The following is a 24,987-nucleotide window of genomic DNA, read 5'->3' as shown; positions in this document are numbered from 1 at the left end:
ATTCTTACACGGAGGGTGGGGAGACAGAATCTCTCCTTCTACAGATATATCTATAGATTCGGTCCTTCACCTTCTCCTCCCTGTATTAGAGCTCACGAAAAATGGTCACGTTACATATTTTGAGTCATTTATCTGTTCTGGGCTCTTCATAAACGTGACGGTCACAAAGGCCAATTGTACACACTCATGATTAAACGATGTTCCTGAAAAACCAAAAGTTACTCTTTTGCTTAAGAGGAGGATCCTTCTTAAGTGATCCTTCTTAACCCGTCTGTTAAGTCCTGGAGAAGATTCCTCTATGAATAAGAGACTGAGATTTACTTGAAGGGATCCACAGCATTTGAAGGAGAGCATTAAAGCTGACTATTCCAAACTGCATATATTACTGCCTAATGGAAGTGGGGAAAAAAGTCTCTGGCTTGTTCTAAAACCAAGGTTGTTATTTTGCCAATATTTTCCTTATTCTTCTAGCTGGCCCACAGTATCATTGGGTTTTAATCTGTTTTTTTGTTTGTTTGTTTGTTTGTTTTCCAGTGTTCCCAGGAACAGAGCATGAGGGTCTATGCCAGTCTGCCCCTTTGCTGATCTCTCTTCCCAGGCAAGCTGGCCAACTGATGGCACCGGATCTCCATGTCTGTGCCCAAGCAGCCAAAACAGCTAAAGCTTGCTTTAGGGTCTGCTTTATCCCTCAGAGATTTCTTGGCATTCTTGCAAGTAAAATGACTCTAGATAGTACATACAGCTACCACGTGTGATGCTTAAAGTTTAAAAATGTGTTCCTTTACTGAACCAACAGTTTTGGGAAGGATATCCCAAAAAGAAATGAATTGTTTTTAAAAAGGAAATTTCACAGCTGATTTAGTGCTTCGTTTTTGTTCACAGTCTGCAAATAAAGGTCCAGATTGGTTGCTACTATAAAAGAAAACAGACATCTGAGTAAATATTTTGAGTTTTCAATAGTGGAACACATAGCCTTCTTCTTATCAGTACACATCACTGATTAAAAAATAGTATAATAGAATCATAGAACATCCTGAATTGAAAGGGACCCATAAGGATCATATACTCAACTCCTGGCTCCACGCAGCACCATCTGAAAATCAGACCATTATCCAGATACTCTGAATTCTGGCAGCTTGGTGCCATGACCACTGCTCAGGGGAGGCAGTTCCAAGTGTCAAACCACCTCTTGGTGAAGAACCTTTTCCTGATATCCAACCTGAACCCCCCGTGTTGTGGCTTCTTGCTGCTCCCTTGGGTGGACACAGCTGTTGTGTGGACACAGCAATTAGCTACTGGCGAAGCATTCAGTGTGATGTCATGATCTTTTTTTAAAAAGAGTGAGAGATACACACATCTTCCTACTTTTTTTGTCCCCCCGTAAAGCAGCTTTTCTCCTCTAAAGATTGCTAGTTCAACAGAGAGCAATCCATGCACGTGCAAAGTTAAGATATGCCCTAGATAAAAGGTGTTTGCACTGGATGTACTATTCAGGACATTCTGCTCACACAGGTTTCTTGATTGATACCACTCTACTAAGTATGTGTTTGCGGCATGGTTACATCATGATGATTATCAGCTTAATACTGAATTAAGTTTCTTATTTTGCTATGATTTAAAAAAAAAAATCTATGATAAAATTAACATCAAAGTTGGAAAATTCACAGAACCACAGAATTGTTGATGATGGAAGGGACCTCTAGAGACTGTCTAGTTCAACCCCCCTGCCAAAGCAGGCTCCCTAGTCCAGGTTGCACAGGTAATTGCAAATTACTGGTCAAATTGGTCTTTGAGGTGCTCTTCCAGAAAGTCTAAGACATGGAGAACCAGACAAATTTTTAACAGCTGGTTAGAAAAACAGGTTAAATTTTAACAACTGATTCTTGTGATAATAGCCTGACTGCCTCCAGTGGTCTTGTCAATTAAGCTTTAATATTATCTGTGGTATAGCACAGCAACTCTTAGGTACTGACAGTCTCTTTGACATGTGCCAAAGGTTTCAATACAGATGGAATCAACTGCCAGATCTGTCTCATATTTGTCCAGAAAAATCTGTGCTCACAAAAAAGGCAGGATGCAGGGAAATACTTATGATTTCATTTATGTGTACCAGTGGTTTGCCAGTTCAGTAGGAGGGGGAAGAAACTTAAGGGCAGCATTTCAGCCAAGCACTCTGAGTTCAGGTTAATCTAACTTTGTATTCAACCCCACAATTTATTAAAATACAGGAAAAGAATACATCACTATTAAAGTGTTTGTTGGGACTGGATGAGAACAGCAAGAATGATTTGTGGAGGGGTGAGAAGTATTTTGATAGACCATGTTGTAAAGTACCAATTAAGCATGAGAATATGAAAATTAAAAATTGTAATTATCATTGGTACCTTCTTTTTCCATTCTAAAGGCAGAAAGTGCTTTGCTCTACAAATGAATTCTTGTAAGTCTGGAATCATTCTAAGTGATTCCATAAATCCCTGTGGGATGAAATGATATAGCAATAGCCAGAAACAAACGGAATGTTACAGAAACAGAAAAGGCACCACAATCTTTTCCTTAAGTCACTAACAGAATTTTAGCAAGGAATATTTCAAGTCCATAAAACTCCTTTCTAGATCATCAGCATCTGAGTCGTGCCTCTGGTAGAGTTCTAAAGGCTTCTTTTTCATTAAAAAATAGTAGACTGAGGAACAGCACAGTAATTTGAAATTATTACTTGAAATATTCAAACATGATTTTTAGATGTTTTTAGCACAAATCTTTAGGCCTTGGTGGAAAAAACATTAAATATGCAGATATTTTAGAGGGACCAGGTTGCGGCAATTGCATTTGAGGGAGAAGTAATGCCAAGAAAGTTCCTAGACACAAAAATGGCACAATCTCATACACAGAAACAATGTACAGTGAAGAAGGTAACAAAAATACTTAAGGAGACTGATTCTGAAATGTGAACTTTACAAGAGAGCAAGACAAGTATAAAATTTTACACAAAATTTGGTACTGGATTTCACACAAAAAGCGAGCGCCCAGCAAAATTCAGATCAGCAAAGACTCACTGAATAAAACAGTAATATTCAGAAAATATGCAACTGTTCAGATCTACAACCTGTATTTTCATACTTCTACACTGTGACTATTTCATTGGCTGTATCCTATTAAATTAAGTTTTCACCTTCCAAAGCTTTGCAGCATTTTTTATTTTATTTTATTTTATTTTATTTTATTGGTCAATTTCCTCAGATTCACTGCAGCAGCACTAAACCTTAACCATTTCTTTTTGCTGATTTAAAGACAAGTTAGCCCAATTAATATACATAAATGATTATAATTGATTAAGTTAACATGATGCTGGTGCTGGTTCCAAAGATTCACTTAGAAACTAAGCACAAAGCATGAATGATAGATAGGCTTTTCTAAGACACTTGTTCTGTTTTATTGTTTTCCTGTTGTAAACCACTGCACTTAAAATATGCAAGATGCCTAATGGAAGAACAACTTTGCAGGCAATGATATGACAGGACTGGGGAGTGAGAAGAGATACACTGTAAGAATGTGGTGTGTGTTCCCAATACAACAACTTGAGAACACAAGTTTAGGAAGGAGGAGAGGTGACAGTGAAGGAGAGATGAAGCAAGAGAACTTGCAAAAGCTCAGACACACTAACTGTGGGCAACATTTGGAGGGACTTCAAAGCAATCTATGAGGCTCTGCAGACATCACCATCTGCCACATACTTCTAAAGATTTGATACCTCAAGAGGCCGCTTCCTGCAAGACATGAACATCTTCACAGAAGAGATTAGAGATACATCATGAACTATATCATCCTGACCATTTATCATGATGAACCTGCCAAGTGCATTAAATTTGCATAAAAGGATGTAGTCTCCTTTAATAAGGTCCCTATTTCTCTATTTCTCTGTGACAAAAAGTGAATTGAAACACATTTAGTAAGAGTGCTGCAACTAACTGCTCAGCAAAGTCAGCTTTTGCAAATTTCTGTGCTGTGATCTGGCTCCAAGATTTTTTAAAAGGTCATTTTCATTCACAGCATACGTTAAGGTTGTCAGCTATCAGAACACTGCAAGTGTCTACATGAATGAGAAATGCCAATTTCAATTGTCAAAAAAATCTCACAATGTCACTTTAAAAAAAAAAATCCACAACAATGAGATTTTGAATGATTATCAATAGTGGAATTATTTGTATTCACTGTAATTCTCTACATCAGTGATGGAGGCTGTGGGTGAAACTTCAACTAATTTCACTTTTCTTTAAGTTTTTATGCTGACATGGCTAACACTTGCATGTGTAGGTTGTGCCAACAACCAAAGGGGAATCCTGAACGATATTAAAATCTTTGTAAGCCAGTGAATATTTGTAGATAAATAATATATTAGCTTTTTAAGGAGTTATTTCTTCGTTATATGCTTTTAGATACATCCTATGCAAGTTTTAGACAAAGTTCATTAAGGGTGTAGAGGTTAACTAAGAAAATCATCTTCTCTCAGGAATTTATAAAATCTTGAACTTTCACGTCAGGTCCCAAAAAAATTCAAGACGTTCTTTTAAAGGAACTTGCATCAGCAAGCCCTTTTGGTGTACCCTCCAAATTATTTAAGCAATCGTTTTGCTCAGAGGCAATCAAGCCTGGCACATTTGCTGGCAAGCCATGTCTAAAAACTTTCCCTTCCCTTCCTAAAGCTAACTTTCAGCATTTACTGTATTCTCCTATTTCCCTGAATACAAATGTGAAGAATAGAAAATTCTCATAAAACCTATTATGGGAAGCATACATTGAATGCATCAATTATGTACATGTATGCATCCTTTTTCCTTCCACTTCCCACAAAAGGAGACAGTTTCCAATTAATCCCTTGCAGATAGTATGTTCAAAGCTTCCAGTATAACCAGCAAGCCATCTGCTAAATTCTGAGTACTTTTTACAAGGGCTGTTCCATTGGTTGGAAGAGACTCAGACACTCCAGAAGGACTGCTACCTGATAATGAGCTCCTCCTTCCATAGGTCACTACAAACAGGATATATAATCTCCCTCGAAAACACTTGCAGCACTCCAGGTTAACACACAAGATCTCCCTCCCCTCTAGTGACTGTTTCCAGTGAGAATAAACTACAGTAACTTAGTAAGAGTTAACATGAGCCATTTCTTAAGCTTTTGATGCTGATGATCCCAATGTTGAGCATGCTGTTGGTTAAGGTGCCTGCCCATAGACAGCTTTGGCCCAGTCCAAACACCCTAAAGGAAGCTGCCAATGGGTTCCCAGATCCACCTATCTAGCCAGGGTCTCCTCTTTATGTCAGTGGCATCTGCAAGTACTTGATTAGCAAAGCCACAGCCAACATAGCTCTTCAGAAAGTATCAATTTAAAGAGGAGTGAGGTGGAGTAGCTGATGTAGAAAACACAAATAGCCTGTAATCTGGAAAATTGAGGCCGAAACAAAAGAACACATCTGAGCAATGCTACTGTTGGAAGTTCCAGTTCAGATGCAAGGCTTTACTGCTGAAAATCTAACAATACTCCACATCTTTCCTCAACCCAGCTTCCCAAAAGCCCAATAGCAGCATTTCCTGTTGGTGTTCAGCCATGTATTTACTATCTCCCTGTTCCTGTGGTGACAGAACACCTCAGAGGCCCTAACTTGCTAAACCTGCGCCTTCACAGAGGAGCTGAAGGGATTTAGTGGAGTTTGCATCAGGTGTGGGCAGTTAGGCATGAAAACTGGCAGAGGTAAGGAAACTGTCCCAAGAGGCCTCATGGTGAGGGTGTAAGGAGGGGATTATCTGAAACCGCGATAGCGAGAAAGTTTGAGGCCATCATTCTTCCATGGAAGACTGGGAACTCCAACAGGTTTGCACCTCAAAGGTGTAGAGCATGGAAAACAGATAAATGCAAGTGCAAAGCCTTTTTGGCAAGAAGCCGCTTAGGAATTTAAGTCTGCTATATTTGGGAAGAATCTGGCAATGTTTTCAATGCCAGCAATAAATAAATCAATCAGTGCTCACCACCGTCATTGACTTCCTTGCGATTCCTCCACACTTACATAGCTGTGTCCAGCTTTCTAGCCCAAATCATTTTACTATACAACTGCTTGTGTTTTGAGAGCATTCTTTAATGGATTCATGCTCAAAGTGTAAAAGGCAGGCAGCAATACACACTTCAATATTTAAAAGCATAAATAAAAATCTTAACAGATCCCAGATGTTTAATTTCCTCCAGCCCTTGTCAATGATTGAGTTGGTGCTGATGTAGATGATTTTTTTTAAGATCAGTGGTCAGTTTGTCAGTTTGATGCTGAAAAAGGTTCAGATGTCTGGAAATTTCAAATGCAATTTCTACAAATTAATAAATCATGAAGTAGATGCAAGGGAGACAAGCATGAATGTAAGTGGCTGCACTTCTGCAAACTTACTTTATTACCTGAAATGCATCCACAGGTTCTAAATGCAACTATAAGATAGCAGTAACAATTTGTCAGCATACAGAAAATCCTACAGAGGTAATTATTTCAATCTCTGTTGGTTGTTTTTTCAGCAAAAGAACTCCAAAGTCTCATACAAACAACAAGCTGAAGGAACACATATTTTAAGGTAAATATAATGTGCTGGCGCTGTTGAAACTAATGAAGAATTTGCTGTTTACTTCAGCAGAACTAACATTTGCTAGCTGCATCCATTTGTCACTTATTAAAGCAATAAGTTACTGTTTACTGTACCAGACAAATCAAAACTGTACAGAAAATGCATCTACAAAAAAAAAAGCTACCGAATTGAGTTACTAAGGCCACGCTGCCAAGCACACAAATTCCTAACAGTAATGAGGGGCTGGATTCTTTCAGTCTGATTTTTACAGGGGGAAGTCCGCAGCCCCCAAATAATGGCAACCAGGAGGGGGATGGGTTCTGAAAGCCCACATTTAGCTCACACAAATCTGTGATGTGTGCACTTGACGTCACACCAGAGCTGCAAATCTGCCAGTTCATCAGCCACAAACCACACATGCTGCCCATTTCAGGCTGATCAGACCCTAAAAGGTCATGAATTTCATTCAATTGCCTTCTTTTCCCTTCTCAGCAAAGCAGCTGTTCGAGAAAAACACTGAGAAACATTAACTATGGATGTCCAGGATTTGCTTTTGATTGCCACTGAAACCAAACAAATGAAGAAGAAGGCTAATAACAAATCTTTTAAAATTGGTTATTTATTAATACATCTAACAATGCAGACTTTGGAGTCCACTTTCAAAGAATGTGGATAAGCTCAGCTAAATGATTTATTTTCTACAGCTTGCCAGATCTAACTATTATTCTGCTGTGCCATTCATTTCCCTCTCCAGTTAAACTTCCCATTGAAGACTTCCCCCCTTTCTTGTTATTTGCTTTGCTTCTCAATATTCCCTGATAATGCTGCTGTTTTTAACAATGCTTCCTGTTATACCTTTGGCATTTGTGAAATGATAAGTGCAAACATAATCTAAGCCCCTGAACACACAACATTATCACACAGACAACTACGGACCACACTTAAAAGCTGCATATGCCTTCCTCATCATTTAAGATGCATCAAACTCATCTCTGAGTCACCTGGAATTGTTAACTATTAAAACATGTAGGTCTCAAACCCAAATTTTTACTGAATCAGCTCCTACAGAAAACTGGCAGTGATGAATCTGGCACATCCAGATGCTGGGCTGAATGCTAGTTCCATCTGCTGTAAACAGGAAAACTTTGCCTGGGATAGGACACTGCAGTTACAAAGCAGGAAGACGTGCCTGAAACAAACCTAGGAAGCTTGCGAGAGAGAAAATCAGATTAGGAAAGAAAACAAACAAAACAAAAAAAAACATAAAGCAAAACAAAAAAAAAAAATAAAAAACCAGTACCACTGGCCCACAAATAGGACGTTATTTGCAATCGTGCATCCGTGTGCCATCAAGGAAGGGAAAGGCTGCTGGGCTGAGCACTCAATTTATATTTCTCAGTTGACTCTTCTAATCACACTCGGGGTTCTCAAGTTTAGCCTAGCTATTCTGCTAACAAAATTTGCACGCCAGGTGGGTTTGTCCAAGTTTCCATGATCCTAATAGTGTCATATACTTCCTAATAATAATCTTGAAAATTATACAGGTAATTGTGTCTGTAAAAGGCCACCTTCAGCAAAATCTGGAAGGCTCTTTCCTCTCCACAGGAAGAAATGTTTTAATAAAACAGTGCCATTAAAAATACTGCCATTAAAAAACGGTGAGAAGAAAACTATTAAAAATTACACTCTTTTCAGTGCTGTCTTAAGATGTTAACAAAACTAAAAGAGTTCTCAGGTCTGCAGAGGATAAAAGAGCCCAAACCAGGATGGGGGCTGAACAGGAGTAGCATCCTTTGGCTCTGTAGGACCACAACCCAGGATGAGACATTAACATTCACACCCCAGACTGGATAGCAGGAGGGCTCCTGTGCACAGGTTGGGCCTTGCCTTGCAGAGGTGCAGCTCACTGCTTCCCTTCCTTATTGAAATTCAGACCTCCTAATTCACACTGCAGAAAACAGGAGCATAATGAAATATAGCAGAGATCATTTCAGCAGTTTTTACCCACCCCTGCTGTCCTGCTCGTGACCAACACATAACCCCTCACAGGACTCTTCTCAACCTGAAGCAGCCTCAGGAACAACTTATGTTTCTATAGGGTGGTGATCATTCAGATTGCTATTAGATCACCACTCAGACATGCATCTGTAACTGTAACTACCTTCATTTGTCTAACACACCAAGACAGTACCAGTTCTGCTTAAGACAGCCCACGTTTTTCCAACAGACAACTTAAACAGCCTCTTTCCCTCACAAGTGGAATAAAAAATTTACAACCAGCTCCCTTATTTGCAAGCAAATACAGGTAATGTCTGTTAGACAGCAAAATCCATTAGGCACTGGATAGTTTTGGTACTGTGAGCTGCCTCCAAAAGGCAACAGATGTGGGGAAGGGGGAGGGGAAAGTTAATTTTGTCTTTTTAATATTCAAAGTGGGTTTGTTCTCACTGTCTAATTAAATCAGTAGAGTGCAAACAATAAAAGAAAAAAATAATTGTTGTCTTTCTTTCCTAGAACAACCTCTCTGGTTCTAACAAGACATTATAATATTTTCACCCCAAATCCTTTTCAAATAACATACATACAACCCAACACCAGTCCTCATCGAGAGGAATATGCCTTTCTTGAAGAATTTAAGTTGTTCTTCCACTTTTACGAAAAAATGGGCTTGGAATGTGCTTCTCTGATTGACACAAAACTACTGAAGAATCACACTTTAAAAGGAGTAGATTTAATAACAGTATCAGATGTACAAATCAACCATCCGAACACTACCCTAAAATACATTTGTACTTTCTCGGCAAAGCCAGTAGGTTTGCACAAGCATGCTGAATTACTTGAGAAGTAATGAAATGTGTCAGTAACATTAAACAGTCACTTTCCAAGAACTTGCTGTATAATGGCATTTCTAGTCAGATAATTCTTTGTGCTGCATAAATACACGTAATATCAATTAAAGCATTTGATTTATAAAATCAAAATGAATGTGCTATATTTAAATTTGGGTTGAAAGAATTTTAAATACTACTATCTACTTTCAGCCTTCGGTTAGTTACAATATACAACCCAGTACCAAAGAGAAATGGAGAGTACAGCCACAACTCCACTGTGCTTGCTATCACTGTACCAGAACTGAGAAGATGGTACCAGCCCCAAAAATCTTATAATTAAATATTATAATAGACATATTTATAATATAAATACATATTATAATAAATGTAGTGAAGACAGGAGTGTGGATGAACATCAGTAGCCACCCTCAACTTCAAGTGCTTGGCAAAGAATCCAAATATCTCCATGTGAAATAAGATAGATAGCATGCACTGAGCACTGAGCTGCAGATAGTTCAGTACAACTTTGGGCATGTGTTGTCTAACTGCACTTTTCTAGTGACAGCATTGTGGACATACCAGAAGGTAATGGGGAACAGAAGGATGGAGTCCCCCTGCCATTTCAGCCCAATTGCTGACAAGTTTTCTACAAGTACTGGGGTAAAGGAAAGTACTGTGGGACATAATGTGTGAGTTTTTGGAAACTCCTCTCAAACATTTAGGATCATCATAGATGATCTCAAACAACCATGGATGTATGTTTGTTGTTTGAAGATGCAAGAAGTGACCAACAGAGAGCACAGTCAGGTAGTGAGGTAGTGTGAGGTCCTGAGCTTTTACAGCTACAGAGCTCCACCTCTGTATTGGTCCAATTTTAAGTTTATCAAGAATAACTCATAAAAATATAACTTTATTGTTATTGAATTATCCACAGATGAAACACCCCAAATTCAGGGTATTACAGAGCTCTGTGCCCACTGCCAAATGCTTGCTATATTTTCCATTCAACTCCAATATACAAAAGTACCCAGCACCAAAATGTACCTTACTCCCTTCCAAGCATTCTCTTGGTTAACCAAATTAATGGCTGCAAACAAAAAATATTAGCTCTGTACTGCAGCCATAACTGTGCTTCTCTGTGTAATCTGAATGACGTGCAAACATCAGAGCACTGGAGATAAAAGCAGATAGACTTTGTGATGTCCCATGTTACAACACTTCAAATACGTGTTATGAAGACCATGAAGAGAAATGAGCCCAGTAATGATTAATTTAACTATATCAAGGAAACAGAGTAGAGTAATCCAGCCAAGAGACTTCTGCTGATACTCGTAAGAGAGGGCATTTATCAATAACCACTAACCTCTGGACTCTACCTGTTAGTTTGGTGCTGTCTGTGTAACTTCCTAAGCCACCAGGTGTCACAGTGGCTCAGTGGAGGGGCTCTTGTCCATCTAGACAAACAAGTTGTGGCTTCAGGTTACAGAGCAGAGCTCACACTGCCTGCACGAGGAAGTCAGTGACACTGAATATTTTGATGAAAACCATCCTCTGGATGAAACAATCAGTCACGGGGTAACTTGGATGCTCTTGATGTGGCTGTTAAATAATCCTGTGGCACTGCCACAGGAGAGATGTACTTGGTGTTCTGGTGTCTCGACCGATCTTTTCACTTTGCATTATTAACCCTGTCACAATGTTAAGAAGTACTGAAAAGAGCTGAGCTAATCATTCATATCAAATAATAATTTTTGTGAATTCTACTCTTCTTTTTACTCAGAGTTGCTAGGAATTAATGACAACTTACTTTAATGCATTAATTATTCAAATTGAAGACATATATTTGCCTGCCTTTCATAAGATTGTCTGCTGTATGCACTTAATATTATATTAAGTATATACTCTGAAAGTGGATATATATCACGAGTTTCTATTTCTCATCCTTGACTAGAGGAGCAGAGATGGAGCTGAAAATGTTGGGAAGCTTTTCATTTTTTCACCTATTTTCCTTATTACCGTGCAGTTACTTTAAAATGTAAATAGTACCTTGCCTTAAGAAAAGAAAATCTGCAAGTACATCTTATTTCCTGATCTGGTGGCAATTTTCCCATTGCCACCACTCCCTGACATTAATTTGCTTTATATACATACACCAGTCAGTCACCACTGCAAAGCAATAGGAGATTTGTCTCTGGCGTATCGAATTGCTAAAGATCATGGCTCTATCTTGAAGGCTCTGGAAACTAAAAACAGGAAAGTGCTTTTCAGCTTAGCCCATATAAAACAAACAACTTCTCTCTGGAATGCTTAACGACTTGAAATTTGCATTCTGCAATTATTCGTGAGAATAAAACATCGGTGATCAAACATTCACACAAACACATAAAGAGCACAAGCACAGTCAAAGAAAATTCACTGTGAAACAGCAGTGCATAGTCATGGAAATTCCGCATGAAGCATTTGTTGCGCTCAGGTAATGAACCTTTACCCAGTGTGCTGGCTTTTCATGTCCCATTATTCATGCCAACACATTCATTAAAATGAGCTTTTGCTTTTTAACATAATCGACAGCGTGCATAGGTGTGGCCTTCAAAGAGTTATTACCACAGTTTACAGGCATGCTGTTCATAAATACAAGCAGAACACCGGTCGGTGCAAAATGCCAAGCTTCCCACAAAACATATGGTAATTTTTGCTCTGTAAAACAGATAGATGCGCTATATAATGCATAATTGAAGCACATTATATATGAACTTCTAATTGCTTAAAATGATACTTCAGATCACATCAACAACATTATTACCCAATTACCCTAAGGGTTAACTGATACTCCAGTGATAAGTCTAGGTAGAAGTGAGTGAGCTATTGTGTTGCCTTCAACAACTGAAACAAGCAATATAGTTGCAAAGGCACCCATGGAATCTGTAAGCTGTGGATGTTTTTATCATTGTGGTATGGCAAAGAAGAACGGTGAATAAATGTCAGCCAAGTACCAAAGGAAAGAGGGTCTTGCAAGATGCTGGGTGACTTCAAAAGGAAGAATTTTCATTTGCTGCAAAGGAACTACTGTGCCTTTACTTCATGATGGTTAGCAGCCACAATAATGGTGTTGTGATGTGAAATAGAATAACACAAAAAGATTTTCAGTGCTTAAAGTAGAAACAAGAATTACTGAAGACAGTAACAGTGGCAAGTTACTGTTAGAACATGTGAAACTGAGTACGCAGCACTTTGTATTCCCCTTCATCAGCTGTAAATATACATATACACATATATATATATATATATATCCAGCCTGCAAACCTAAGGGCAAAATAGTTTTCACGCTTGCCTTGAAGGTCCTTTACTCCTTAGAAAAGGAGATGGTCAGGAATACCAGTGTTGCTGGTTGTCTTCCTGAAGGACAAAGTGAGCTTAAATAATAACACAAGAAAGTTTCACTCTCTTCTGTTTTCTGAGCTTTTTCCTCTCTCCGTGTGACTGCTGTAGTTAAAGATTTAGAATGTTTCTTTATGTATAATGTGGTTATTAATATTTTAGAAATCTCTTTGTACCCTGCTCTAGAACAGATGGTAAGTCTTTCTCTGATACAATGTTCTGCTAATGGCTGAAGCAAAACTACACAACTAGAACACAAATCACAATAAGATATATGAAATAATGCAAATATGCAATGTATTAAGCCTTAACTCTCCCAATCAATTTACTACTTCACCAAATAACCTAATAAAAAAATCAATTAGAAAAGACAAGCGTTTGAAAGTCCGAAGAAAAAAAGTATGTTGGAAAACAACACGTGGTAACACTCCAACATGGACATTTGGTTCATTCATTTATTAAGTTTCTGAAGACTGAGCACAGTGGGTTTATGACTCAGCCCATCCTTGGGCCTTTATTAAGCAGGGGTGTCCAAATGTGATCGCTGTTATATACATTCAATGTTTCTACGAATGCAACAGACAAGGTCATGCAACTAATCTGTGCAACCCCCTTGCACAGTCATGGAGTCACGAAGGGTGCTCAAGTGCCTCAAGCGCATGAAGGGTGCCCTATCATGGGTAGGATCGGAACAGGTATTAAATCTGCTGTACCTGACCAACCTGATCACAAAAACGTACTCAGAGATCACATTTCATCTTCCCTTTTGAACCACACACAAATACCACAGATAGATTTTAACTTCTTTCTGTCTGTGTAACCAGGCTTGGCAAGCCGACTGTGGCACAAAGGCAACCCGCAGGTACTGCAGATCACCCTGAGAGTTACTGCAACAATGTTCTAATTTATCAAATACTCGGAAGGATACAGCAATCTCTCTATTCAGTTTGCAGATACTCCGGCAGCAGAGTCGAAGCACAGTTAGAAACCCATGTAAAGTTCTGGCTTTGTTGTGTCAGTTGTGAGTTTGTGACTACCTTGGATGAGTACTTGGATACGAGTACTGACATCAGAAAGACCTTAAGGAGCAGGTCTCATCTGATACCTACACAGGCTGTAGAGTTATGAAAAATACCGATGACTTATTCAGAAAAAATAAAGCAGCTACACTCAACCTTGTGCTTCAGTGCTGCATGCTGCAGGGAGGAACAGCAGCCCAGCCAGCAGGCTCATCATGTGGCTTCTTGTCGAAGGAGCAGCAAGGCAGTGCCCAGGGAGCCCGTGTCTCGTGGACAGGATAGCCTGCCCCTGTAAAATTTATGGCTGCTGAAAGGACTCTACACCACCAACAGACTTCGGCCACCAAAACATTTTATTCCTGCAAAGGTCTTGTATTTCCAGGTCAGTGATTTTTCACTAGCCCCATAAGGCACAGAAGTGACAGAGTCGACTCAGGAGCATCAGCTGATCCCACCCCAATGTTTGTTGCCCTCAGGTGGCTCTAGCTGATCCCCACTTACCTCAGAAGCACCAAGAGTACAAAAGTACTCCCTTTGATTCAGATGAATAACTGGGTTTGAGTGTAGGAGGACACGGCTGTCCTTCAGAATGTAACAGAAATGGAAATAGTGTTCTGGCAATGAAGCATTTTCTGTCTGCCCTGAACTTAGACGACAACCAAGGCCAGCAAGAACATACTGGGAAAAGAAACACACAGTCCTAAGGAGATTTCAGCCAGGGTCTCAGAGAGGTTTCTTCCATTATTTCTGGCTAATATATGAAGCCAACAGGCAGTCTCCTTACCCCAGCCATTTCTGGAAGCCACAAACCATCTGCCACTGGGTCCCACCAGGGTCACCCCGAGGCCCTGAGCAGACCAGGAGCCACTTCTGGAAAAGAGCACCCAGCAGACTGAGGATATACGCCAGCTTGTTTACACAGTACAGCCAGGAAAGCAAGCCTTGCTCAGGAGGAAGCAAACACACAAAGTATCAGCTCGGTCGGAATGCCTGTTTACAGCAGATATGCAACTTTTGGCAAAAAGATATGAACAAATATAATTTGAAGCAAAAAGTCCAGCTAAAAAATACTGCTATGTGTTTAGCAATCCATCCATATACTTTTTCTATAAACAAAGGAAGTATATACACCAAAACCAAATTATTTTTTAAATCTGGTCTTGCAATCCAACAGCAGGCAGAACTCCAGCCGAAGTGAGAGCACAGGGCTGGGACCTTGTCAAGATCCCTGCTTTGCTCCCTCTCACCATCCAGAGGCTGCTATTTGTTAGACTGGATCCGCACAGTAAATCTTGTTTATATCAGAGAAAGACTGAGTTTAAGGGATTTTTTTTTTAAAGTGGATTTGTGGTTTAAAAAATAAAGAACAAGAAAAGAAAAAAAAAAAGAAAGGGTTGAGAAGATTTATTTATAGAAAATGATCTAGCAAGCATCACAATAACTTACAAGGGGATCCAGCCTCCGTATTTCTTATTGACTCTCCCCTTCCCCACTCACCAGCTCCTGCCCCAAAAGCTCCCTGTCCCTTAAGCACGCAGTTTATATTATAACTACAGGAGAAGAAAAAAGAAATGCAGTAAGACATCGCTGACTGTAAGCTATGGATCAGCACAGAAAGGAAGCTGTCTTTTATTTCTTTCCCAGCCTCATAAGTATTGTTAGTTTGTAAAAATTTTAATTGAAAACAGCTGCAACAGTTTTGTGTGCTTTTTTTTTTTTTTTTTTTTTTTAGATAGATGAAAAAGATTCTATGAAATAAAAGACAATCAGGAAAATGAGACCTGAATTCATCCTGAAGACCGTGTCTGCTGAAAGGAGTTCAAGGGGCTCTTTTAAAACTGACCTCAGCTTCAGCAAAGCAGGATTTTAGAAGTAGTTACTGAAAATCCTTTACTGATGTTCCCAGAATTGCTGCGTACTATTGGTGTGGTTGTGGACGAATAGCTATTTCCTCAAAACTACTCTGAGACATAAGTTTATGTTTTCCCCCAACAAAATAAACTCATAGACAAACTCAAATCTACGTATACAACATCAGAGATCTGTTTGCGATACGAAGTTGCTATGTGAACAAACGTGATGTCACAACAGATATTTTTGTGACTAATCTATTAAAAACGCTTTTAGAAGAAGAGGAAAAGCTTATTTCATCAGATAGCAATGTGGGGAAGTAAAATAAGAGACTTTCATTTAACTGCAGAATTTTGTTTTGCTCTGCTGTGATTTGCTTCACTTTAAATATTTGCTTGGATCCCAACATCTGTGTGAGCTTCCAGCTCATTTGGTACCTTCTAAATGATCATAACATCCTCCTTTATTTTTCCTTTTAGTTTTCTTTAAATTTTCTTCCATCGTGAAATCTCTGCTTTTGAAAATTCACTATGCTGTTTCAAAGGGGTTTAATATGGTTTGATTAAGCTAACTGTCATTTAAACAAACACGCCACTAATCAAGTTCTGTAGTCACCCTACAACACTGCCCTCCCAGCCAGGAGGGCTCTGCTCTCCTGCAGCAGAGAGACACAGGCAAATTCCATACACTGTAACAGACAGAAGTTTTGCAAATACAAGGAGCTAAACAAACCCGTGAGAGGCTCGATACGATGCTCTGATTATTGGCAATAAAGCAATGCCTCAAACTTTAAACTGTCAGCAACTTGAAGTGCTCCATCCACAGCGCACTGCCACTGAAAAATAATTATCTACAAGATATAATCACCTTTTGTTTTCTTTTAAGAGTGAGCAATTCCAAATGATTGAATATTACAATGGAAAGGATTTGCAACATCAAAACATCAAAGAGGAAAAGAGGTGCTTTTTTTTTTTTTTTTTTTTTAAACATAGAGTTTAATAAAGAACAGAGAAAATACTGAAGCTAATTTGCCTACACTGCGTACTACCCAGGACTTGAGAAGCTGCTGAATACAACGCAACAACAGCCCTGCTCTCCTGAAATGTTCAAACAATGGAGATACAAAAATATTAAGATAAACTGAGTTTGAGTAAGCAGTCATGAAATCCTTAAACCACAAACACAGCAAGGGAACATCTGTATTGCAGTTACCCAGAAAGTTAGCTAACTGTGAGAGAAGTGCATAAGGTTTATTTTTATATCTGCCAAAGATTATTAAACATTTCAATACGCTTTTACTTCTTTAAGTCTGGACTGTTGATACATTACAAACTGGCACCAGGCAAGCCCAAGAATTATTAAGAAATCATGTATTTATTTCCATTGGAGAAAAATATTACAAGATAAGGTTTCTTCGAACCACTTGTAAGGAAGCTGAGGTGTTCCTGTCAGCCAGCTCACAAGGCAGGCTCCCCTCGTTACTTCAGATGACACAGGAATTAGCTGGGTGCTGGCCTCCTGCCAGCCCTTACATCACACAGCCACCCCCTGCCTGGGTGTGATTGGAATTCCTCGCCCAGGACTGACCCTGGATTCAAACAGGAGCTGTAGGTTCTGCCCAGAAAGTTGTAACAAGTTTGGAGAGTGCAAGTTTGCACACCCAGCACAGGCTGCGGCTGCTAATTCCTTACTTTCCTCACTACCTTTTATTCCTAAAGAAAACAGGAGTGACAAAGACATCCACACTGCATCTAAATGACCTTTATTTACTACTGGTACTCTGTCTGATCAGCACAGCCCTTACAGGGCCTATGTACCCCTTCCCACCCAATGCTGGCACAGCTCTCAGGGAGGGTCCCTGAAAGCAGAGCAGCTCTGAGGGCAGCGCTGCCCCTGTGCACCACTCACCCTGCACTCACCCTGATAGCAGCAGATGTGGCATGCACCTGCCCCAATGGCACACCTGCCCCAACGGCAGCCCTACCAGCCCCGAGCTTCGTTAAAATCACTTTCACCCACCTGCAAGCTTCATTCAGAAGTCACGGGAGTTCACTGCAAAGGGGGGCTCTGCAGATGGAAGGGAGGAAAGGGACAGACACAGCATACAGACACTCCTTCCATGGCTTTCTGTCCATCCTGTGCACAACTTCATTCATTACACACACACTGTGCCTTAGAACTTCCACTGCTGTGAGGGATGGCAGAGAACCCAACTCTAGAACATTACTAGGAACATCTTAATTTTTTAACAAAGCAACACAATCCCTGAGGCTTCCAGGCACACATTTGGGATGGGACAAGGAATAAGAGCTGTAGGATTCTTCCTTTTTTTAGGACAAATTCTCACTAGCTCTCCAGAAGTTGGGTATGAGCAGAATCTGACATCGTGCTACCCCCAGCCTTTGGACAGTTTCTTTCCAACTCCTTTCCCCTTAAGCTACTTTCCTTGCATTCATTTACCCCCTGGGGCTCCACCAGAGAGCAATGCCTAAGTTATCCCAAAAGCTGCCCAAAGAGAAATGCTCACATGGCACGCCAGCATCACCCAAAGCACAAGCACCTCCCATGGCATATGGGCCTCAACGGGGCTGGTCTGGAGAAATTCAGAGCCACTCACATACGCTCCAGAAGCTTTCAGCTCCTGAGCACAAACACACTTGAAAGAGGGGGACGTTAATGCGAAACTTCTGCTCCCCACCTGCCTGAGGAAGCAGCAGGATTCCTCGCAGGGTGTCTGCATCTAGGCACTGTGACTGGCCCAGGAAACTCATCAGTTTTTTTTAGTATTATTATTTTCTTTATTAAGGAAGGGGTTTAAAGCGGGGGATAAAAGAGATGGCATGAAGCTAGCTAGAAAATGCATGTCAACAAACAACAATACTTACAGCACAGAGCAGAGAAATTTAAAAACAGACAACCAGAATGGAAACCCTGAACAACCACAATGCAAAACTCTTTTTGCTCTGAGCAAATTCAAAATAATAATAATAATAAATACTTGAGCATAAGGCCTTCATTAACAGAGCACTATCTGTCAGTCAGATCCTGCTGGAACCCACGGCTCCTGCTTGTCCCCCACGCACTATCTCACAGTAGGAGCCCTCCAACACAGCAGGCTCTCAGCACAGTGCAGGAGGGGCTGCTTTATGAGTCCCTCCAAAACTTTTTGAGTGGAACGTTTGTAAGGGAGTTGCAATTGGAAGCTGTGGCCCAAAGCGTTGCTGAAGTAATATGTAAAATAGCGAAATGAACACTGACTGCATGTCGGAGTGGCTTCGATAACAGAACCCTAAAGGAATCTCTGAACAATACAGATTTCTGCTGCTTGACAAAGTCTAGAAACTACAATGCCAGTATGTGCAGGAATGTAAGAACAGAGTTGCGAGACACTGACAAAACAGTTGCAGAATAGAAAAAACACACAGAACCACCCCACCGACACCCAAACGGCCGAGACCAACGGGCACCACCAATTGGGGCACAAGTGCAGAGCGGTCCCCGTGGTTCTGGGGGCTGCTGTAAGCTCCCCGCCAGCACCGAGAGGCACTGAACCCCACAGCAGCGAGCGGGAGCAGCAGTGGCAGAGCCCAGCGCCGGGAGCGGCGGCCAATCAGAAAGCAGGTCACCGCTCGTGTGTGCACTGTGTACACTGAGCGGCACTGCCTCCATGGCTCGGCTGACAGTCGGGCATGCATGCGTGCTTTATTTTGTTGTGACCTCTGGTTCTTTCCAGGAACTACAGCATAACAAACGGGTCGGTCCAAAATCCTTCGCCACGCCTGGTGACACAGATTCAGCAGACACGGGTACGAAGAGGGGCTGTACGAAGCTCTCAATAACACAAGATGGGTACTTTTACAAAGTGTTTGCAGGGTACCGCCGGCAAAGTACCGCAAAAATCCCAGCGCCAGGACGGTCTGCTGCCCAAACACAGCCACATGGCAGCACTGCAGCCCGATCCCGGCCACGCTATACTCCGGCAGGCAGAAGTGCGCCGTGTTAACCACACGAACAGGCTGCAGCCTCCCCGGCTCTTCCCCCTGAGCGGCCGAACGTCCCCTTTCCGAGCAGCACTCCGCTCCGTGGCAGCTGCCCCGCGCCGGGCCGGCCGCACGGCGCCCACACTGCGCCCAGCGCGGGCAGCACCCGCGGAGTTCCCGTCCCGCGGCACTTTGACAGCGCGCGGCGGGGCGGGGAGGCATCGCCCGCCCGCGGCACCCGGCGTGAGCGCGGCTGCCCGTCCCCCGGACACGCGTTCCGCGAGCGCAGCCGGGGCGCAAGTTTGCAAAACTCCGCTCCTGTTTGCTGCTGCCATTCCTTTCCCTTTGTAACGAGTTTCCAGGTGCGGAGCGGATCGAGGCTCAGCTCCCCCCCGCACCTTTCCCCGCGGTTTCCGCGGTGGCGCCTCGCCCCGTAGCAGCCGGACGGACCCCCAGCGCTCGGCTGGGGCTGGAGAGCCCCGCAGTGCCTCCCGAAGTGCCGCGCCGCAACGCCGCCGCTCAGACCGAGCGGGCGCCGACCCCGAGAGTTGCTCCGCGCGGAGACATAACGAGGGATCGCCCAATTAAAGTGCCCGGTTAACGAGGGCTTCGCCGCACACCCGCGCCGCCGAGCGGGACGGAGCCGCGCGGACTCACCTCGCTCCGCGCCTGCAGCCGCTTGTTCATTTCGTAGATTCGGTACTCCGGCTGCACCATGTACGGCGTGTGCCTCCTGTAGAACGGGCCAAAAGGAGAAGAATAGAAAGGGTCATGTGGTGCGCTGGACATCTTGCCTGCTCGCGGAGGTTCAAGCGACACAGAGTACCGCCAACCTCCATGCAGAGCACATGGGCTGCGCGCTCTCCGCGGCACAAAGTAGCGGCAGGCGCACACGCACACATGCGGGCGGGGAGCTGCCGGGGAGCTGCCTGCGAGCCCTCAGCGCGGGCGGCGGCGGGGGGGGCGCGGGGCGCGCCGGGGCGGGCGGCAGTGGGCGCGGGGAGCGGGGGGCCGCGGGCAGCGCCGCTCCGCTTTAAAGCGGCGGCTGCCGAGGGGGTCATTTCCTGTTCGCGCCGTGGGAGCGCCTCGCCGGCGGCATTTTCCTCTGGCGGCCCCGCGGAGGTGCGGGGCTCCGCTCGGCGTCTCCCCGCCAGGACCCCTGAGGAGCCCGGCGGCGGGGCTCGTTAGCATATAGCTGGTTTTAACGCTGCCTGAGCCCGCGCGGGGCCGGGGGCGGAGGGCGCGGGGCCTCTCCGCGCGTGGGGCGCCGAGGGGAGCGCGGGGCCTCCCCGGCACGGAGCCCCGGCGGGACTGGCGCGGAGCCCCCGCGGCTCAGAGCGAGGGGCCGGCCGCGGCCATCAGCAGCACCCCGTGCGCCCGTCCTGCCTCTGTTGGGGTGAAATAACAGGGGACCCAGAACTGCACGGGGCCCACGGAGGAGCGGGGGGAACTTTATCGGTTGGCTTGTCACGTGCACGAGGAGCCCCGGACAGCACGGGGCTCCTCACAGCGCTGAGGGTGTGAGGGTGCGGCACGGGGCTGCTCAGTGTGAGGGCTCCGAGGGGGAGCAACCACCGAAGTGGTGTGCAGACCATAAACAGCGCTGAATTCATCTCTTAAGTACATTCATTCAAGCAAATGGAACCACTCTAGGAATGGATTCCGTTAGCTGTAATGACAAACGGAATGGCTATGGGGCTGCGTGCAGCCCGTCCCATGGGTGGGGAACCACAGCAGCCCATATGCATTATGCTCTACACATTGACTGAACCCCAGACATACAGCAGCCTTGTATGGCTTCACCCACTGCCAAAAAACTTAACCGAATCCAACCGAAAGTAGGAATATTTAGAGACAGATTTGAAAAACCCCAATTTCCATTGGCTTTCTCCATTTCCATAGAGAGCTAAATCACTTTCTTCCACTGACCGCTGATCACAATCACAATTTATCTTCGAAGTACCCATTGCTGCTTAGCAAAACTCTTTCTGTACGCTCTTGTGGAGCAACAGCTTCCAGAAGAAGTGACGTACTGAGCTGCTTCACAGCCTTCCCACAGCCTCTGCCACTGAACACAGAGCCAGCAGATCCTACGTGCCCTAGCTATGCAGCAATGCTGTATGGTTGCTCCAGGCCCATCCCAGCCAGAGCGGAGCCTAACAAACAGCACACCCAGCCCCGTGGTGCTGCAGTGCCAGTGCCAATGTCCTGCCAGTGTTTGCTGGCAGCTCAGCAGCCTGCAACGTGGCTGCATGCCTTGCGAGAGGGCTGCCCTGGGGCTTCCCGCCTGTGTTCCTGCAAACCCCGCCCAGCTACCTTTGAGTCTGAAACCAAAATGATGGGGAAATTACAGAATTACAGAACCAATAAGCCCATTTTAAAAAATATTTTGAATATCACCTACTTACTATAGAAACAAAAACCTACCAAACTGTGGATTCTACTTTGTTTGCAAAGCAAGCTTGAAGTTAAATATATTTTCCAAAGACAGGATGCACTGTGTTGTTGCTTTTTTTTGGTAATTAAGATGGTGAAATTTTGCACAGTTGCAGAACGGTGTCTGCTTAAAGGACTTTTTGACCATGCTGAAATTCACTGTCTCGAGAAGTTAAACTGGCAATGAAATTAATACAGTTTCCTTTTGGCATAGTGGGGGGGGGAGCGGAGCGGGAAGAGCTTGCTTTAAGAAAGATAAAAAAACCACAACAAACTCCAAATATTGGATAAGGACGATTCACTTTCATGATTTGCAACCCCAGATAGTCCCCCACACAGAAGCCTATGTGTACAGCTCTTCTGCAAAGCAAAAAAAAAATATGCAGTGATATTTTAATAATTCCCATTGATTAACTGGCAAATTATTGTACACCTAAAGCTCACCAGCAAGAACCAAATCCCAGGGTAGGGACTGGCTAATTACAGGCTCCAGCAGCACTTCCAGTTGCCAGTTATCATCTAGACCAGCATGATGCATGGAACAGTAAAACAGAAGGTGAAATCAAAGGGAAATAAAGTTACAGGGACCCTGGCAGTGTCAGCTTGGTTCCCGCTTGGATCTGCTGCCTTTTAAGTCCAGCAGCTCTGCAGGAGTGCAGCTCAGTACTGCCTGGGCTGGGGAAGGAGCTGCTCTGCAAGTGGAGCTGGGATCCAAGACGGACACCTGGCCTGGGATTTAGGACAACCTAAATTGGGCTGCTTAGTCTGGAAAATGAGTTTAGTGAAAAGGAGGTGGAAGAAAGCAAGAGGAAGCAATTTCTTGGTCTTCCCAAACCAGAAAATGAGTGCATGCATGTGCCTGTCTATGCATGGAGAACAAGTGTGTGTGCACGTTGCATTTACATGAGTGTATACATATGTGGATACCTCTGCACCTCCAAGCAGAGATCCTTACTAGAAGGGAGGGCTACAGCACTTTGGTCTCCCCATCCTCAAAGCTTCATACAGCAAACACTCTCATGGCACCTAACATGTGAGCCATTCCCACCCAGGACACGGAGGTGGGTGGGAGAATGGACCATTAGCCCACTGAAGTGAAGATGCAGCCATGTTTAGTGTCCCTCTGCCCAGAATTCTACTGTGTGGGCCTCAGTCACACCAAGAGGCCCCCAGAGGTGGAGCTGGATGCTGGCTGATGTCTGGGTGCCATATTGCCCTCTCCTGGGCAGAAGCAGAAGGACCTACAGGAGTCAAGGACTCCACTCTGTCAGCTTTTGAGAACAATTTCCCTTCATTAAAGGTAGAAGTGTGGCTGATTTGAGATTTTTTCTTCATCTGTACCCGTCAACATGTAACCCTCAGTGCCTCCACATAGCCATGATGTGCTACAACAGCAGGACTGTTCAAGCAGCCAAAAAAAGCAATGGTGGAACCTTTTCCCAGGATGCAAACAGAGAGCAAGAATTGGTAAAGTGGGACAGCTTCTTCATCTGTCCTTCTGCTTGTGCCCTCACAGGGCTGGGTGTTGCCTTCTGACTGTGACCATGGCTGGAGCCCAAGGATCCTTTTGGCACAACACAACACCCATGGCCCCACACCGCGCAACCAAGGCACAGCGCCTGCTTTGCAGGGCTGACAAGCAGCACTGGAGGCTGCACTATTTTTAATAACCACTTAGTAATAATAATGCAGAAAAGAGATACAGCTGTAAATAGGTGTAATTGCTGTATTTATCCCTGGTATGCATTGGTTGTTGGCCTCTGTCAGTAATCAGGTTTATGAGGATACATTTAAGATGCTTTGTAGCTGCTGAGAAGACTGGAAAAGGAGAGGATGATCTCAGTTAGAGATGCACAGAAAGTGAAGAACTAATTACAAGAGGTATTTGAAATGAGGTTTCTTGAGAACACTGAAATAAATATGAATTTCATGAAAAAACTGACCAAATTTCAGATTGTCCTTTGCTTATACAGATGGCAGTAAAGGCTTTGTCTGCAGAGTGACCTTAGGTAAGAGAACAAAGCTGTTTTCCCTTGGAGTGCTCATGAGTGACTCAAATGAAACGTGCTCATCAAAAGTTGGGATGTTCGAGAGAGAAACACCAACAACAGCCCATCACACGCAGCACACTATCGCCAAGCTCAAACACAGGATTTTGGCAAGTTTCAGAGCTATGTGCTGCCTTTAATTTCTACAGCCATAGGACGTAATATAGCAGATGCTTGCAATTTAAAAGAAATCTAGAAGCTGTAATTTGTTTGCATTAAATATTAATATATTGAAATAAAAAACATATATGGGAAAATACTGTCCCTTCACAGACAATTTGTGGACAGGAAAATAAATACATTTATTGAATCTATCACTGAAAATACTTGCCAGGCTCCATAGGCGCTTCCCATCTTTTTCTATGTAGGCTGTTTTTTTTTTCTTCTGGCCATGGCGAATGTCCTTTCCTGTCATTAATAAATGGCACAATGCTTTTTTTCATAAATATCTTTCATAATTCCCTTAGTAGGGCCCACCAAAACCACCATGTTTCAGAGTTTACGGTGCAGCATGAAGGGTTCTTTTAAATGCTTCAGGCTGTTCACAAACTCAAATCTAACTTGCATAAATTACATATAATGATAATTCTTTACATATGACATTTCTAAGGATTCTCTTCATCTGCTTAATGCTAGTAAATACGATTTTAAGTTATAGCTGCAGCATGTACCAATGATGCTGGAAGTACCTCTGAACAGATGAGAACACAGAAGAGATTTTAAATACTTCTCAGTTCTGCGGTACACACAAGGTCTTTGTCTCTAATCAAAGAAGATTTTCAATTTTGTCTTTGGATTTTCTGAATGCTTAATCGAACAGTCTTTGAGGAGTCTGCCCATCTCTCA

The 24,987-nt window shown here is 43.1% G+C and overlaps 1 protein-coding gene across 10 annotated transcripts in view; it reads right to left on the bottom strand.

Annotated features, from left to right (window-relative positions):
- The window catches only part of LDB2 (LIM domain binding 2), a 208,140-nt gene extending 187,492 nt beyond the window's left edge, over nucleotides 1–20,648 (bottom strand). For 4 of the 10 annotated variants that reach the window (XM_048943177.1, XM_048943181.1, XM_048943179.1 and 1 more), the window contains exon 1: nucleotides 20,315–20,648. In XM_048943177.1, the coding sequence (XP_048799134.1) occupies nucleotides 20,315–20,446 (132 nt within the window). In that variant the 5' untranslated portion in view covers nucleotides 20,447–20,648. The remainder of the gene's footprint in view (nucleotides 1–20,314) is intronic. The other 6 variants (XM_048943173.1, XM_048943175.1, XM_048943174.1 and 3 more) reach the window with 2 other exon arrangements.
- Between the last annotated feature and the right edge of the window lie 4,339 nt (nucleotides 20,649–24,987).

This window comes from Lagopus muta, chromosome 4 (genome assembly GCF_023343835.1).
Source record: "Lagopus muta isolate bLagMut1 chromosome 4, bLagMut1 primary, whole genome shotgun sequence".
Taxonomy (NCBI): domain Eukaryota; kingdom Metazoa; phylum Chordata; class Aves; order Galliformes; family Phasianidae; genus Lagopus; species Lagopus muta.
Note: the sequence above shows the minus strand (reverse complement) of the source record. Positions and strands in the feature narration are given on the sequence as shown.